Raw genomic sequence first — 16949 nt, forward strand, 5'->3', positions numbered from 1 at the left:
ATTAAAATTGATTTATATCATGTTATATTCTATTCAGCCTGAATCTTTGGTTTTGGATTTATCAATGTCGCCAACACAAATATATAAAGCTGATTCTTTTGCAACTAAAGATCAATGCAGTTATATTGATTAACCTATTAGTGCATAACGTTCGATAAAACGGACGCCAATAAAATAGTTATTTTAGGAGTTATATATATTTTACTAACCGTTTATTTTTTTAAACAGTAGTGTAATATATATTTGAAGTGGTAATACTGTTGGTATGACATGCCGGAAAGCATAACGTTAGATTTATCGGATGGGATATAAAATCTAAACTTTCATATTGCTTAAATATTTTATACAATTTAATGGTCAAATACACTCGAAATGAAAATATATTACAGTGATCATAATGAAAAAGGTGTTAATAAACTTTATGCAGTAATGGGTTAAATAGCTATTATTAGTAATTGTAGGATTGTCTTGTTTGTATCTAAAATATTTATTAGTCAAGTTTATTATACTGTCCGATCCTATACATGATGTTCCATGAAATGTGTCAAATGGATTTTGTGTTTTTTGTATTAATTTTTAGCATTCCATATTACATTCTGTCTATCAAAATTCATCTATAAACTCTTCATCAGCTCCCTAAATGTCCTCAATGGGGCTTGGAGCCTACCCTAAGTCAACGGTGATTAGGCCATAGTCAAGTTAAGCCAAGTTCGGGTTTACTTCACATATATCTTTGAATTTCTTAGATATGTGCAGCTTGCATCACGATTATTTCCTTCACCATAAGAAAACATTGATACATGTTGGGATTCATACCCAAGACTTGCAGATTGCACCGATGCTCTTAAACTCATATTTATTGTTAATACTTGCACTTTCTAAGGAGGTAAAAAGAAACAAAAAAATATTTAATATTTATTGATTTTTTAACTTACATTTAAATCATATTAAGTAAAGTTCACGTCAAAACATTTTCTAATAAATTATATCTAACTGCTACCGCCACTGGAATTTCCATAATTATAATTACCATAGCCACTACTTCCTTGGAATCCACTCGTATTACCGTAATTATTATTACTGTATCCAAAGCCGCCGCGATTGCCGAAGCCCCTTCGATTATTAAATCCATTTGAATCAATCTGATAGAACCCATATCCTTGATTACCAAACCCTCCTCTGTTCCCAAATCCTCCTCTATTTCCGAAACCTCCCCTATTGCCAAATCCTCCCCTATTGCCATAACTTCGATTGCTAAATCCTCCCCGATTGCTGTATCCCACTTGATCTCCGAAGCCTAAACTACCAAAGTTCCCTCTATGATTATTTGGGCCCCATCCCAATGGTGCTCTCTTTGTATCCAGTCTAAAAGTAGGTTTACAGGCATCTCGTTGTATATTATAATCACCTGCCTCGAATACGCAAAGCGATTTCATACAATGTAGTACCTGAAACAAACAATTCATAAATAACCAAACTAGCCGTCGACCGCGACTCCGTCCGAGTACGGTTAATATACGCTCATCAGCTCACTGTACGTCCCCACCGAGGGGCTCGGAGCCTACCCTAAATCAAGGGTGATTAGACCATAGTCAACCACGCTGGCCAAGTGCGGGTTGACTTCACACATATCTTTGAATTTCTTCTCAGATATGTGCAGCATCACTATGTTTTCCTTCACCGTAAGAACGTCGGATAAATGTACATATTTAAATCGGATATCGAAAAACATATTGTTACATGGTGGGATTCAAACCCAGGTCCTGCAGATTGCAAGTCAAGTGCTTGACCACTGAGCCACCGACTCTCAACGGTAAATATAGTAGCTGATTATTAGAGCTACCGAATCTTACTACTAAATACGAATGTTTGAATATATCTCCAGAACGACTGTATGGATCTCGCTAAAATTTGACATACATGTAGAACATGGAAGAACACATTGGCTAAGTTTATTTTAATTTCGCGCCTACGGAATCGCGGACGACAGCTATTATGTATATAAAATTTTATATAAAGTAACTAACATACGATAATTTTATATAAGACTAGCTGTCGCCCTCGACTGTCCGTGCGGAAATAAATAAAACATAATTAATAGCGTATTGTTCTAGATTCTTTTATGTATGCCAACTTCATCAAGATGTCGAGTCGTTCTGGTGATGATACCTTCAAACATCCATCCATCTAAACATTCGCATTTAGTAATATCGTACTGTACTATCTATGAATAGTTAATAAATTAACCTTTTTCTCAATTTGAGAGAATTCTAGTGCTGCATCAGGCTGAGCGGCGGCGCGCTCCACCAACTTCTCAATGGCGGGTCTGAGAGCCACCACCAGAGCTGCAGAGCGCGGATTCATCTCGAAGTTCAACCAATTGTCTAAACGTATCACGTTGTCTACCTAAAAAAATATAATTTATTATATGAATAAAAAAATCTTTAGATTAAAAAAAGAATTAAAAATCGGAAAAAAAAAGACGAATATCAATTCTCTCACACGAATATCAAATCTCCTTTTTGAAGTCCACCAAGATAAAGGTCAATCAAAGAACCGAGATATTTTCCTTAACAGTTTTCTCTTACCAGAGTTACTTATAACAGTACTTTGGTACCAGAAAATTTTGACTAAATTTAAGGGATTCCACTGACTGAGGCACCTACTGTTACTTATACCAGTGATTCCCAAACTCATTTTGTCTAGTGCCCACTTTGAGAATAAATATTTTTTAGCGCCCCCATATTTTCACATATTTAAAAACCAGTATAACATTAAATTAATTAATTATTGTGACTTATATATGTATATTAACGGAGAATTCTAAACGAAACTTTTACTATAACTCGCAACTTGAGACTTGCAGCGCCCACAAGGGGACGTTATCGCACACTTTGGGAAAGACTGTTTTAGACTAAATTAGTAATCTTGTATATTGTTAATATTTCATCCATGCCAACTAACCCATTCCACCTTCCTGCAGCCGAAGAGTAAGAGATGAAGAGGCGACACCATAGTTGTCTGTTTGCAGCAGATGGCGCGAGTACGAACTTTCTCACCAAACACGAACAGCGGTGATGGGAATTTCTGTTCCAGATTGCTGCAGTTCACTGATGTTTTATGTATCAACGCTGACTTGCCTTCTGTTGTTAATACCTGAATATTAATAATATGCTTATATTTTATTAATCTTACTAATATTATAAATGCCAATGTTTCGATAGATTACCCGGAATAAATAATACCTTGCCGACAGACATACAGACAGACGGACAGATGATGTTTAGTTACACGATGATATATTCTTGCACTGTTTATCTATTTATTTTTTTCTTTTTATTTATCATTGTTATGTGTTAATTACTGTTATTATGAAATATATTATCGTGTAAACTGTCATGTAAAGTGTGTATAGTGTCAAATTGGGGGTATACTGTAAGTATGATATGCAGTTTTTAAACAAATAATAAAAAAAAATATCAACAACATAATACTTCTTTTGTATGAAATATTTTTTCTCGTTATTACATCCAATTTCATTAATATTTATTCCACACAAAGTATTAATTGATGACTCAGAATCGTTTGATGATCCCTAAGGGAGTCATTTAGTGTTATATAAAAAATCAAATAAAATCAGCTCATAACATCGCAGGAGTCGTCGCCAATAAAATTACCTCGGTTAAAAATTGACATTAAGATTAAACCAACTCTTAGTTTTCACTTAACGACTGTGAGTGATATAAACAAGATGTATCCGTACCCTTCTCTTGCCTTGATGCAGACACACGTTGGGGTAAAGACCCATGCAGAGTAACGCGATCACCTGGTCCAGGACGGGGTCGGGACCATTCGACACCCAGTGCTGCGGCACACAACACTCGCCGGAGAAACCCACTGTTGTTGTTAGGATATCTGGAATGTATGGACAATTGTATTACATTGTATGGAGAAAAACAATCATAATTTTACTTCAAACTTATGTAAAACTTGAAATGGAATACTGAATAATGTAAATATGGTCATCTTGATGTTGGAAATTAAATTCTATGTTACTAATATTATAAATACGAATGTCTCGAAGACGGAGTCACGGGCGATAGTTAGTTTGTAATAAAATTTCGATTATGTGTTGCAATTGACTAAAGTACAGTCAACACTCTTCGCGGTGTTAAAGTTACAGAAAAAATTGTAAAACTACTGTATCTGGGCCACATCTTAAAAGTGTAAATAAACCAACAACATAATCACGCCCGTAACCAAGAGGGGTGAGCTGAGACCAAACCATTAATTATTCAGTTTAATTATTTCGGATTTTTTAGTAAATATTTTAAGAATTGGAATACCACCTGCAAATACCACACTAAGATAGATTAAGTATATAAAATAGTATCAACATACTAGTAAGTTGTGTCTTGGCTTCGTAGGTGACTTGCAGTGTGGTCTGCTGCACTCCCTTCCACTCGCACCAGCGCGTCGCCGCCTCCTCGCCCTTCGCCCTCTCTCTCTCCCATATCTGAAATTATGTCATGATATATCGCACATTCTTATTTAAAACAGAGCAAATAATAGTCCTTTTCTCCCTACTCCATCTATTTATAAGGAAATGATGGGAAGTAGAAATGCATTTGGAGGGGAAAGACTACGCGAAATATCTTTCTGGATGTCCCCTCCCTTGTTTATTATAGACAGACAACGTATTTTCAATCTTCAAGGAAAGTACGAAGGTACATGTCTTGCTTTAAGTTTTCTATGAAAAGTAAATATTTGCATATAATTATTGAAGCATAAGAAAAAAAAATCACTCAAATGTTACATACTTGGAATGAATTCAACATGGTGACATGATCTGATGCTCTGTCGCCAGCGAGCGCTCGCTGGTGCATGGACAATCTCCTGCGGCCCTCCACCATGAAGATCTCCGGGAAGGTGGTAGAGTTGGCAGCCATCGTGGTCAGCGCGTCGCCAACACCCAGCACGAAGCCCAACACCATCATCTTACCCAGACGAGGTTCTAGCATTTAAATGGGGCATCGGTTAAAACGTCCTTATACTTTTCAAAACAATAACTAAAAACTGCTATATAAAATATACGGCTTTTAATAACAACGCTATTGGTGGTCAGATTTTATTATTATTTTCTATCTGTGTATAGAATTTTTATACATCGTTGTAGGATAATCCTTAATACCTATAGGAAGCTTAGCCAGTATAGTCCCGAGTGGCGTGAGCGCATCCGCAGCGTCCAGACAACCGAGCTCACGCAGCAAGGCCTCCGCCTCAATGACGGCGTCCACCGGCGGCGGCTCCGGCGCCTTCGACAGGAAGTGCCCGATGCTGCCCAGCCGCAGCAACTTTATACTGCACCGACAAATACCATCACTGTACATCTGTCACTTCGAAGTGAATTGAAAGTAATCACACGTTCCATCCTAATTTAAGCGGTCTTTGACTACCCATCCTTTCCATATTAAACATAAAGTATGAATGGATGGGTAGGGGTATTCGAATTGGTGAAAAGAGTACATGCAGAAAGAGGGATCCTCTTTCTTAATTCAACTTCATCTGTTTATATGTAAGGAATAAATCTGCAAACTTGTTTATGGATGCTTTTTTAATGAATAAGCTAGCGTTTGACTACGCTCTCACCGGATGTGATGATATGATCAAAAGGTGGTACGCACTAGCTTATTGACTACTCTTGAAGGTATCGACATACTTGGAAAAACAAGCCCGCAACTTGTTCAATCTCTTTAGCTGGCACATTTGACACTATATACTAAGAAAATATTTTTTTAAGTATGCATATGTAGTACCTGAGTGCCAGTTCATGCAGCGGTGTACGGAACATCTCCGCTGTCTGGTGCTCGTCGAGGTGATCATAGCGAGCGCGCGAGCACAACGTGAAGCAGACTCCCGGCCGCACTCGTCCCGCGCGACCTTTGCGCTGTAATATACATGTAGCACCTACAATGTATCTGATAGTACTTAGCTCATATTGGCGACTGAGAAAATCGTAAGACTGCGCAAAATATACTTCCAAAATATTTGACTATGTTCCAAGATTAAAATAAAAAACAATTTATCTGTTAAATACTTGTTTTACTTACTAATTTATTTAAGCTAGTTTTAGCTTAAATACTGTTCATGTAATTAGTAAAAACTCATAAAACCTAAATACAACTTTGTAAAAATCAGAAGCGAATTCTAAATATTAATCATAGAAAAAAACACTAGTCAATTCAAAGTCGCGTAACGCACTAGTGGAAAAAGGGTTTAAACGAACATGCGGTACATACCTGTTCTAAATTCGTCCTACTAACCCAAACAGTGGCATAGGATGTCATATTATTATGAGATGTAAACAATTTCATTTTTGCTTTACACGAGTCAATCACATAAACAACATCATTAATCGTTATTGATGTTTCCGCTATATTTGTTGATATTATCACCTGAAATAATTAATATCGGTTACAATGACTTACAATTAAATTAAAGTATTCAGTCATTATATCCAGTGTTGGGAACTTCGGTGGCTCAGGAGTCTTGACTTGCAATCTGCAGGTCCTGGGTTGAAACTCTGCCATGTACCAATGTGTTTTCAATGAAGAAATTCAAAGATATGTGTGAAGTCAACCCGCACTTGGCCAGCGTGGTTGACTATGACCTAATCACCCTTAACTTACGGTAGGCTCCGAGCCCCTCGGTGGGGACGTATAGTGAGCTGATGATGATTATAAATGCGAATGTTTAGATGGATGGATGTTTGTTAAAACGTATCTCCAAAACGGAGAAGTCGCGGGCAAAAAATTGTAATAAACTAGCTGTCCACGCGAAATTAAATAAAAACTTAATAAGTAGCCTATGTGTTCTTCCAGACTATGTTCTAAATGTATGCTAAATTTCATCGAGATCCGTTCTGGAGATACCTTTAAACAAACATTCATCTAAACATTCGCATTTAGTATATTAGTAAGAGTAGTAAGATATACCTTAGTGATGCCTGGCGGAGGTGTTATAAAGACTTTCTTCTGATCTTCTCTTGGTATCTGACTATGCAGGGGCAGAATCACATACTTAGATGTATCCCCGAAGATATTTGATCGCATCAAATGTTTCATTAAAGCAAATATAATGTTCCATCCAGTTAAAAATATCAATACAGCTCCGTCGCCGTCCAATTTCCTTATGTATAGTAATAATGCTTCAATCAATTCAAAGCTTAGCTAAAATATAAAAATTATTGATTATTTCTTTGTTCTACATAATTTATTTTCAATATTTGTACCATAAACAAGGTTAAATTTAACTTTAAGATAAATTAATTTTTAAACGCCTAAATTAGCCATTTTAAAATAGCAATAGTACTAAAGTAAATTTTTGTAAGTGTTTTTTTTTAAGGAAAAGCATTAAAACAAATAACATTTTACAAGCAGATTGACAAATACATAAGTTATGTTTATAGATAACCTAATAAAAATAATTTATAAATTTACGAAGTAGTAAATAAAGACGAAAATTAATTTCTCTTAACAAGATTCATTACTTAATAACACGATATAAAAATAATTAAATTTGTCTACGCACATCTTTCTCGGACATTTTGCTTATGGTTTCTTTGGTATGCTGAGTGTAATTGTCTCCAAGGACACAATTTCTATTCAAATCTTCCTCCTGATCATCTCCCAAACCTAAAACAAATAACATTTTATAAATTAAAAATATTATTTAATTTATTTTTGGCTGTATAACATAAAGAACAGAGTCGAACCTCTATAAGCGAGAGTTATTTTAGTCCTGGCGGACGACCATTGCAAGCGAGAAACCTCAAAAAACATCGCGATCCTTTGAACTTCGCAACAAGTTCGACTGTATATTTATTATTAGTGAAATAGAATATTAGATATTTTACTACTGTAATAAATTTAACATCTTCCTACCTTCATCCTCTTCATCGTCTTCTTCTTTAGTAGCTCGTTTGCCGGTGACCTTTCGTTTACGTATTTCTGGAGGTGGAATGAACTGTGTCAGCTCTATACAATCTTCTAAGAAATATTGTTTCACTGGATACGTACGTCCGGGGATCTGGAAATATGTTTTTAATAGTCAATTATGACGTCATATGTCTCCAATTGAGGTTGAGCCACCGACGAGTCTCTGCAGGTCCTGGGTTCGAATCCCGCCATGTACCAATGTGTTTTTCGATTGTTGATTTACATATATACATTTATCCGACGTTCTTACGGTGAAGGAAAACATCGTGATGCAACCTGCACATATCTGAGAAGTAATTCAAAGATATATGTGAAGTCAACCAACCCGCACTTAGCCAGTGTGGTTGACTATGGCCTAATCCCCCTAAACTTAGGGTAGGCTCCGACCCTTCGGTGGGGACGTATAGTGAGCTGATGATGATGATGTCTCGAATTAAGAAAAGTAAGGTTAGCAAAAAAAAATTAAGTGTATCTCTTAGTACGAAAAATGATATCTTGCTAATATTACAAATGCAAATTTTTGGATGGATGTATGGATCTCGCTGAAATTTGGTATAGATGTGAAAAAAATCTGGTAATAGTAGTACTAAGTTCTTTTTTAATGCCGCACGGTTACATTCGCAGGCGACAGCTAGTTTACTATAAAATTTCTTGTTAAAGCTGTGTTTTATATTTTTTTTAAATTAGTGTCAATTATATACAAAACTCATTAGCACCATGATAATATTTTTATTTTATCTGGCATTACAACTCATGGTTCATCTACTTTAAAAAAAATATAAAAAAATATACCTCAATAACAGGACAGTTTCCAAAATAATTGGTGAACAATGTTACATCAACTGTAGCTGACATTAATATTATTCTCAAGTCAGGATAAGTATGCGCCATGTCACGTAACAGAATTAAAGCGAAGTCTGTGTCCGCGTCTCGCTCGTGAACCTGTAAAAAACATAACACGTTAAATCGAAAAAACATACTAAAATACTCAGTTTAATATATACTAAAGTTCCTTAGTAGATTTTTAATGTTGAATCTACTTAAGGGACATCTCTATTCGAGAGTTCCTAGGTGCGATTTAATTCTGACGTACCTAAGCTCTTAAGGCCCTCTGGCTTTAGGGACCATTTCGTTCTTAAATTATCACTAGAAGAGGGCCCTATGAACCATTTAATAATTAAATGATCCCTCAGACAGGGCCCCAGGAACCATTTAGTACTTAAATAGTCCCTAACAATGAGTGTGACAGTTGATATGTCCGTATTTTAAAAGCAGTGGTACTATCGGCTTACCTCATCCACGAGTACATGACTGACTCCTCTCAGACCACTTTCTAACTTCCTCAGCAACACGCCGATTGTACAGAACATGATAGAGCCGTACGGCCTCGGTAATGCAGATTCGAAACGAACTGAATATCTGAAAGAATTTATTTTTTTAATAGATATTTCTAGCGAATTCCTTAGAGTTGAATTAAAAAATATATCTATGATACTCGCACATATACAAGCAAATTTTTATTAAACGTCCCGTCAAAATAAGTCTCAAACTTATAATATGAACAGACATACAGATTATTTTTTTTGTGATGTTACATATAGACACACCATTCTTAACGTTTCTACAGTAGATGGTAATAGTCAAATAGTCACTTGACATCGCTGCGTATAAACAACTGTAATAAGTTAAATTTAATAGAGATGGGGCATTCCCGTAAACGCTATGATTCCTCTACCACTGTTAAAACTGTTTAATAGACAAAATTGGTTTAAATTCAAACTCACCCCACACTATTGCCTAGTTCCTCGCAACGTTCACTGGCGACGCGTTCAGAAACGCTGACAGCGGAGATGCGGCGCGGCTGCGTCACGCACACGTTGGCCCACGCGCCCTGACCGCTCGCTATGTAGTCGTCCAATATGAACTGGCACACCTGCGAACATACTGGCACACTCATCATCACACAGAAGACAGGAATCAAGTGGAACTCATTACGCGTACAGTCTGATGAGTGTGTTATTGGAGCCATTTAGTTATAAAATATTCCCTAAGAGAGGGCCCTTAGTGACTATTATGTACACAAATAATCACTAAGAGAGGGCCCTAGGAACCATTTATGAAGAACAAGTCGCAAAGTTAGGGAAAATATTCTCTTTGTGTATGTGTTTTCCTCTGTTGATTGGAATTAGGAAACGCATCTGCAATTATCCATGGTCCATTGTCGCTACGGAGAATTAAAATGGTTGCTTGCATGTTTGTCTAATTTTAATACATTTAAAAAAATCCTATTTTACATTTGAGTTTTTATGTATTATTTTTTAGTAATTAAATCTCTTTATGCCAGTTTTCAGTGTAAACTTACCTGAGTAGTCTTCCCGCAGCCAGTGTTACCTCTGATGATGACCACAGAGTTCTCATTGATGGCTTCCATTATAGTATTTTTCATAGCAAATACAGGTAACTGTTCTCTTTCTTTGAGACTTTCCTATAATAAATTTATAAATAAAAAAATCATCTATACATATAAAAATCAATTTCTGTTCGTTAGTCTCGCTAAAACTCGAGAACGGTTGAACGGATTTTTCTTATTTTGTTGTTGAAATGTTCGTGGAGGACTAGGGAAGGTTTAAAAGGTGAGAAAAATTCGAGTAACTGACTGGAAAACCCTAAAAACAGCCCTTTTTCTTATTGTAACATCTGATAATAATAACTCAGTGCAGAGGATATTTAATGATCAAATAGTAGGTAGATTAATATAACAGGTTCGTAATGTCTTCACAAATAAATCAGTCCACCCGTTGACCCCGCCTTTTATTGACGTTCCTTACACTTATATAAACGGTTGAATGGATCTCGTTGAAACTTGGCATAGATGTAAAACATAGTCTGGAAGAACACATAGGTTACTAATTATATATATTTTTTAATAACACGCAGACGGAGTTGCGGGAGACAGCGATATATATATTTTAGTCTGGTTTCAATTCCCAGTTTTTTTTTTTTTGAGAATATTTCTTTCTGGCAATATTTTAGCAGTGGAAATGAATGTATAGTGTTTAGGACTTTATTTTTAATAATAATAATGTTTAACCTGATACAGCTGACTGTTCTGACACACAGATCTATGATGTTTCTCCAAATCACTGCTGATTTCTTCCAAACTGGACGTAGCTAGAGGACCCTCGTCTGAAAACAAAATAATTTCATCATATAGTTAAAAAATCCGATAGAAAAAATGCTTGAAAAGTCAAAAATTGACAATAAAAAAGGGAAAAAATATGTATTAGAAATCAGAATATCGTATTATATACAAAATGCTTTTGTATGTTCGTTTAAAATGAAGTGTGTAATATTCCGCTTCAAAGATATACACAGACTAGCTATCGCCCGCGACTCCGTTCGGTTGAAATAAAAATATAATACCCAATTTCATTGAGATCCCTTGAACTACACAGAAGACAGGCGTGAAGTGGAAGCAATTCCGTGTTTCGTCTGATGAGTGTGCGTCCCGGAGGCCTAATTTGGTCCTCTTTCTCTTCCCACCCTTTTTCTCATAAGAAATGGATGGGAAGTGGAAGTGGACTTTCCGGATGAGAGGATGCATGGGAAGGGAAAATATTTTCTTTCTGTGCATCCTCTCCTCCGTCGATTAAAGGTAGGCAACGCATATGCAATTGCGTATGTCTATGGGCAACGGTCACTTCGCTATTCAGCGATTTCAGGTGGCCGATCGCTCGTTTGCCACCTTATGACATATAAAAAAACCATCCCTGAGATATCTTCTAACATACATTCATCCATCCAAACATTCGGATTTACAAATTAGTAAGACAAAATTCTCATGTCACAATGTTAGTTACCATACTCCTCTGATTTATAACATTTTTATGAAATTTTATATACATATTCAGTAGCTCTGACAATCAGCTACTATTTTCCAATCCCAAGCATACGGAGTCGTGGGCTACAGCTAGTATGTAAAAAAATTGGTAAATAAAACTTACCAATATTACACGCTGTCCATGCATTCCAGTTCTGTTGCGGCGGGGACCAGGAGACAACACCACCAGGTACAGGCCGGGCCTCCCTCATCGCCTTCACTCTGTCTAACTGCAGCAACGTCACCGTACTATCTCCATCTTCTGTACTCTCTTTTTTAGCATTTTCAACATCAATTGCTTCTATGCCTAAATCTAGAAATATACATATATTTTGTAAGACATAAAACTATACGACAGATGTCAAATGAAAGATATTCCAAAGTCAAATAAATGTGGCTCCGAAGGCCTCATTTTAGTCTTCTTTCCTTTCCACTCTTTTATAATGAGAAAAAGATGGGAAGAGGATGTGAATTTAATGGAAGTGATGCATAGAAAAGGTAATTATTCTATTTCTAAGCGAGACAGAGGTTCCTCGATTTAACATGGGCAAGGCATTTGCAATTGCAGATGTTATTGGGTAGTAATCGTTTCGCTATTTTGGCGAATGAAGAGGCCATATGGTCGATATAGTATTTGATATTTACCTTGCAATGTCTCTTCAATTTCTTTCTCCAACTCAGGATTTATAGCCACCGGGTAAGGCTTCATATTAAATTCACCAGATCTGAAATAGAATATCCACTATTCTTACTTATATTTTAAATGCAAATGTTTGGATAGATAGATGGATGGACGTTTGTTAGAAGGTATCCCCGGAAGAGCTCAACGGATTGATGAAATTTGGCATAGATGTAGAACATAGTCTGGAAGAATACATAGGCTACTAATTAATGCACTACGGCCAGAGATCAGGGGACAGCTAATAATATTATAAATGCAAGAGTTTAGATAGATGGATTTTTGTTTGAAGATATCTCCGGAACGGCTTAACAGATCTTGCTAAAATTTTGCATATATTTAGTACATAACCCGAAGAACACATAGGCTGTTTATTTTTATATAAATTCTTTAATAGTAATACATACCTATCTCTCTTTAGTGTACCACTGAAAGCTTCGATAACACCGAGATGATACAATTGTCTTACAATTGATAAAGCGCATGATTTACTTGCTGTGTGTTTGTTAGAAGCTGTCTCACGACCAGTCACGTTACGACCCAATTCTCGTACGTATATTGTCATTTCACAACAAAAACTCCTGAAATTTTTTTATATAGTGTTAAGCATTACTAAAATGTCGACGTTTGTGTCCCCTCACTATTCATTCTGACACTGGCTTTTGTATCGAAAGCACATTTCGTTCTATAGGATTCTAATAAAGTCTAATAGTAGGTAATATGTTTTTCCTGATGGTTTTAGTTGGGTCTTTTTAATTTTTATTTCTATACAAAAATATATTTTCATTGCTGTTTGTAGAATGATAAAGGTGATATGTTTTTGAGTAGAAATTATTTTTTTAATTTAGTCCACTGGATAAAAGCAACATGCAAATTAAATAAAAAAAAATCTAAAATCTATGACATCGAAGAAAGTATTTTAGCAATTTTTTTTTTAGATATTTTGGATTAGTGATTGTATTATAAACATATAGTTTCATGATTCTATAGTTTTATTACATGCCCAAAGAAAGTGAACATACATTTTTTTTATTGGCAAGTTTAGATTATATAATAATAGCAGGCAACACTGAATACTTACTCAAGTTGTTTGTGGTGCAAAATTACTGGATCTGTGGCCAATTTGCATCAGTTTAGAGAGATCTTATTGGGAACTGCACCTAAAGCAAAATCAAAATATATTTGATTTTGTCTTATTATTTTTCTTAATAAAAATATAATTTTCTCTACATATTTAAATAACTTTTGATCTCTCTATACTGAAATATTTTGATATTAAGAAGCTTAATTTGCTCAATTTGCAAAATTCGCTTCTTTTGTATAGCTGACAATAAAGGTTCATGTAGACATAAGCCGGAATCGTACGAATAACATATTATAAGACTGTCGCTCAGAGGTTAAGCACTGGACTTGTAATCTGCAGATCTTTGATTCAAATCCCAACATGTACCAATGTCTTTCGATTTACATATGTACATATAACCAACATTCTTACAGTAAGAAAACACCCAATCATGCAACCTTTACATATCTGCGAGGAAAGTCAAAGATATATGTGAAGTCAACCCAAGGGCTTAAGTTGACTATGGCCTAGTCACCCCTAACTTAGGGTATGCTCCGAGCCCCTCAGTTGAGATAATAATAATGAATGATCCCTTAGCAAGCTTCTGAATGAAAAACTTACCAAAAAAAAAAAATAAGAGCCTTATACTGCTATGATGTCACCGCTGGACAGTTAGAACTATTCCGCTACTCTTATGGTGCCAGCTTATGTGTAAATGAATCAGAACACTTCCATCATAAACATTCAGGAACACTAACATAACCCTAGTCTCCATATAACAAATACCAGCTCTAGAATAAATCAAAGATACTTCTAGACACCAAAATATCCTAACCAGTGCCATATTCCACTGGGAATGACATCCCTTTTTTTCACGTCACTTGTTTGTTATCGATTTCAAGAAAAAGAGTACCAAAAGACATTTTAAAAGAGCAGAGCTGGTATTATTTTATCATCACATATTGACCACAAATCCAGTATTTCTATGAATGGTCAGCCATTGATTTTTCAATAATTAAGAATAACCAGTGGCTTTCTAATACAACAACAATGCTAACATCCATGCGGCAATGCTATTTTTATAACAAAAAATAGAAGACGCGCGTGGTTTGTCGCACTAGTGGAAAAAGGGTATAAATAAACATTGATATAGAAAAAATATTTTGTATGCTTTAAGCTACTTACCAATAAACAATACTTAATTTGTAAGAAACTGTGCCAATCTTACTAATATTATAAATGCGAATGTTTAGATGGATGGATGTTTATTTGAAGGTAGCTCCAAAACCGCTGTATGGATCTCAATGAAATTTGGTATACATATAGAACATAGTATGGAATAACACATAGGCTATTTATTATATATTTTTTTTAATTCCGCGCACGGAATCGCGGGCAACCGCTAGTTTGTATAATGATGGTTACAATTATATTTGTAATTACTTATCTTTGATTAAGCTGTTCTTAAGAAAATCATAAAACAAACAGATATCATAGTATAAATCGCAATCAGCTTTGATATTTAAACTATAACTTATGTGCATATAGCCCATTATGTGTTAACCCTATTAAGTTTATTAACACCTTTTTCATTATGATCACTGTAATATATTTTCATTTCGAGTGTATTTGACCATTAAATTGTATAAAATATTTAAGCAATATGAAAGTATATTTTATATCCCATCCGATAAATCTAACGTTATGCTTTCCGGCATGTCATACCAACAGTATTACCACTTCAAATATATATTACACTACTGTTTAAAAAAATAAACGGTTAGTAAAATATATATAACTCTTAAAATAACAATTTTATTGGCGTCCGATTTATTGAACATTATGTACTAATGGGTTAATTAAACACAGTAAGATATATGAAGTAAGTCACAAACCTCGTGTGATCTGGACCTACAGCTTTGTAGACGTAATCCGCATTAATTTTATGTATTTGCATAAACTGATGTAGTTTCGATTTAGCATTCTCCATTGTCCAGTTGCCATGGAGAATGGCATTTACATCTAAATCTTCAGCTTCTGCTACGTTCTTCTGCTGTTGTAGACGGTCCATGTATGTGAATGTTTGGCTTGGACCTCCTACCGCATGGTATGCTTGTCCCATGATTTGTGGACCCATTCCTTCCTGAAAAATCATACTAATATTATAATGGTGAACGTTTAGATAGATTGATGGATATTTGTTTAAAGGTATCTCCTGAACGGCTGAACAGATCTAGTTGAAATTTGGTATAGATGTAGACCATCGCCTAGAAGAACACATAGGCTACTTATTGACTTCTTTTTTAATTACGCGAGGACGGAGTCGCGGGCGACAGCTGGTATTATATAGCTATTAGCTGTTCTTCACAAGGGATTACACCCTCAGACACATCCTAAATCTTAACAATTACCTGGAAAACTGGTCTCTGGTTATGTGTATTTGGTTGAATTACACCAACAATCCCGCTATTTCCGGAAACTTGTGGAACTTCATTTCTAACATTAACATCAGCAGGAACTTCAGTTGAGTTTATCACTCCGGTTCTTATCAAATAATTAACAAAATCCCGCGAAGCATTCTTCTGAGCTTCTTTCTTAGTGACAGAATTCCCTGCACCAGCATCTGTGTAGCCATCTACTCGAACTTCACACAAAAAACGCTGACGATGTTTCGGTCCTAAAAGTAAAAAAAATGTTTATCTTATTTTCAATTAAAACAGTATGATTTGATATTATATTACTAAAGTACTGACCATTGGTCAGTCTAAGTTAAACTTACAAATTTGGACTTATTTAGACCCTTGACTATACTGACCTTCAAATTTCTTTACGTGGGGATGACTAAAATCGATATTATTTAATGGTGACATTACATGTTTTCAGTTTCATATGTAAACAAATATTACTTTTTAGTATGTATTCATCATCAAATAGTCACAAACCCAAATTATACTCACCGGTAGGACGAATATCGAAAATTGGCGTTAGGTTTCTTTTCGAACACCAAGAAAAAAGATAAGATTTAACATCCATTTTTGCAGTTCAGCACTGGACTGCACTCAAAAGTATTATAATACTAAAAACAATAATTTCGTTAAGGTTGAATGGAAAAATACTGAACCGGTACACATGAAAAATTAAAATATTTGCATAATTCATTAAATTCAATCACATTCCAACTCTGTCCACATTCCATAGACATTGACAATTTAAAATATGTTGCCAGCTCATAGAATGTTTGTTTTTTTATCATTATTGTCTATTATTACTCGTTGATTTGGCTTAAAATATTTTGTAGCCAGACCAAAAAATCATTAAAAAAAAGTTAAT

At 35.3% G+C, this 16949-nt stretch overlaps 1 protein-coding gene across 2 annotated transcripts; it reads right to left on the reverse strand.

The window, feature by feature from the left end:
• Nucleotides 1–963: 963 nt before the first annotated feature.
• mle (dosage compensation regulator mle) lies at nt 964–16806 on the reverse strand. Of its 2 annotated transcripts, XM_013310204.1 has the most exons (23): nt 16577–16806; nt 16031–16296; nt 15515–15762; nt 12964–13137; nt 12523–12602; nt 12002–12190; nt 11089–11183; nt 10360–10482; nt 9782–9930; nt 9290–9416; nt 8790–8939; nt 7944–8088; nt 7591–7694; nt 6996–7229; nt 6300–6455; nt 5817–5947; nt 5192–5361; nt 4821–5014; nt 4402–4516; nt 3764–3915; nt 2965–3156; nt 2248–2406; nt 964–1448 (listed from the first exon to the last, which is right to left on the reverse strand). In XM_013310204.1, the coding sequence occupies exons 1-23, from the start codon at nt 16650–16652 to the stop codon at nt 990–992; spliced, it is 3888 nt and encodes a 1295-aa protein (XP_013165658.1). In that variant the 5' UTR covers nt 16653–16806; the 3' UTR covers nt 964–989. The 2 variants fall into 2 exon arrangements, with proteins under 2 accessions (XP_013165658.1, XP_013165659.1); XM_013310205.1 differs by lacking the exons at nt 16031–16296; nt 16577–16806 and adding an exon at nt 13638–13716 and having other exon boundaries at nt 15515–15600.
• Between the last annotated feature and the right edge of the window lie 143 nt (nt 16807–16949).

The sequence above is a fragment of the Papilio xuthus genome, unplaced genomic scaffold (assembly GCF_000836235.2).
Source record: "Papilio xuthus unplaced genomic scaffold, Pxut_1.1 DF827756.1, whole genome shotgun sequence".
Taxonomy (NCBI): Eukaryota; Metazoa; Arthropoda; class Insecta; order Lepidoptera; family Papilionidae; genus Papilio; species Papilio xuthus.

Excerpts from the sequence above, each read along its gene's own strand:
- mle (XM_013310204.1), bottom strand. The coding sequence starts at position 16,652 with ATGGATGTTAAATCTTATCTTTTTTCTTGGTGTTCGAAAAGAAACCTA. Across the intron at positions 7,695-7,943 it reads AGACGATGAAGAGGATGAAG|GTTTGGGAGATGATCAGGAG; the intron begins GTAGGAAGATGT and ends TATTTGTTTTAG. Across the intron at positions 5,362-5,816 it reads CTGCATGAACTGGCACTCAG|TATAAAGTTGCTGCGGCTGG; the intron begins GTACTACATATG and ends TTGTCGGTGCAG.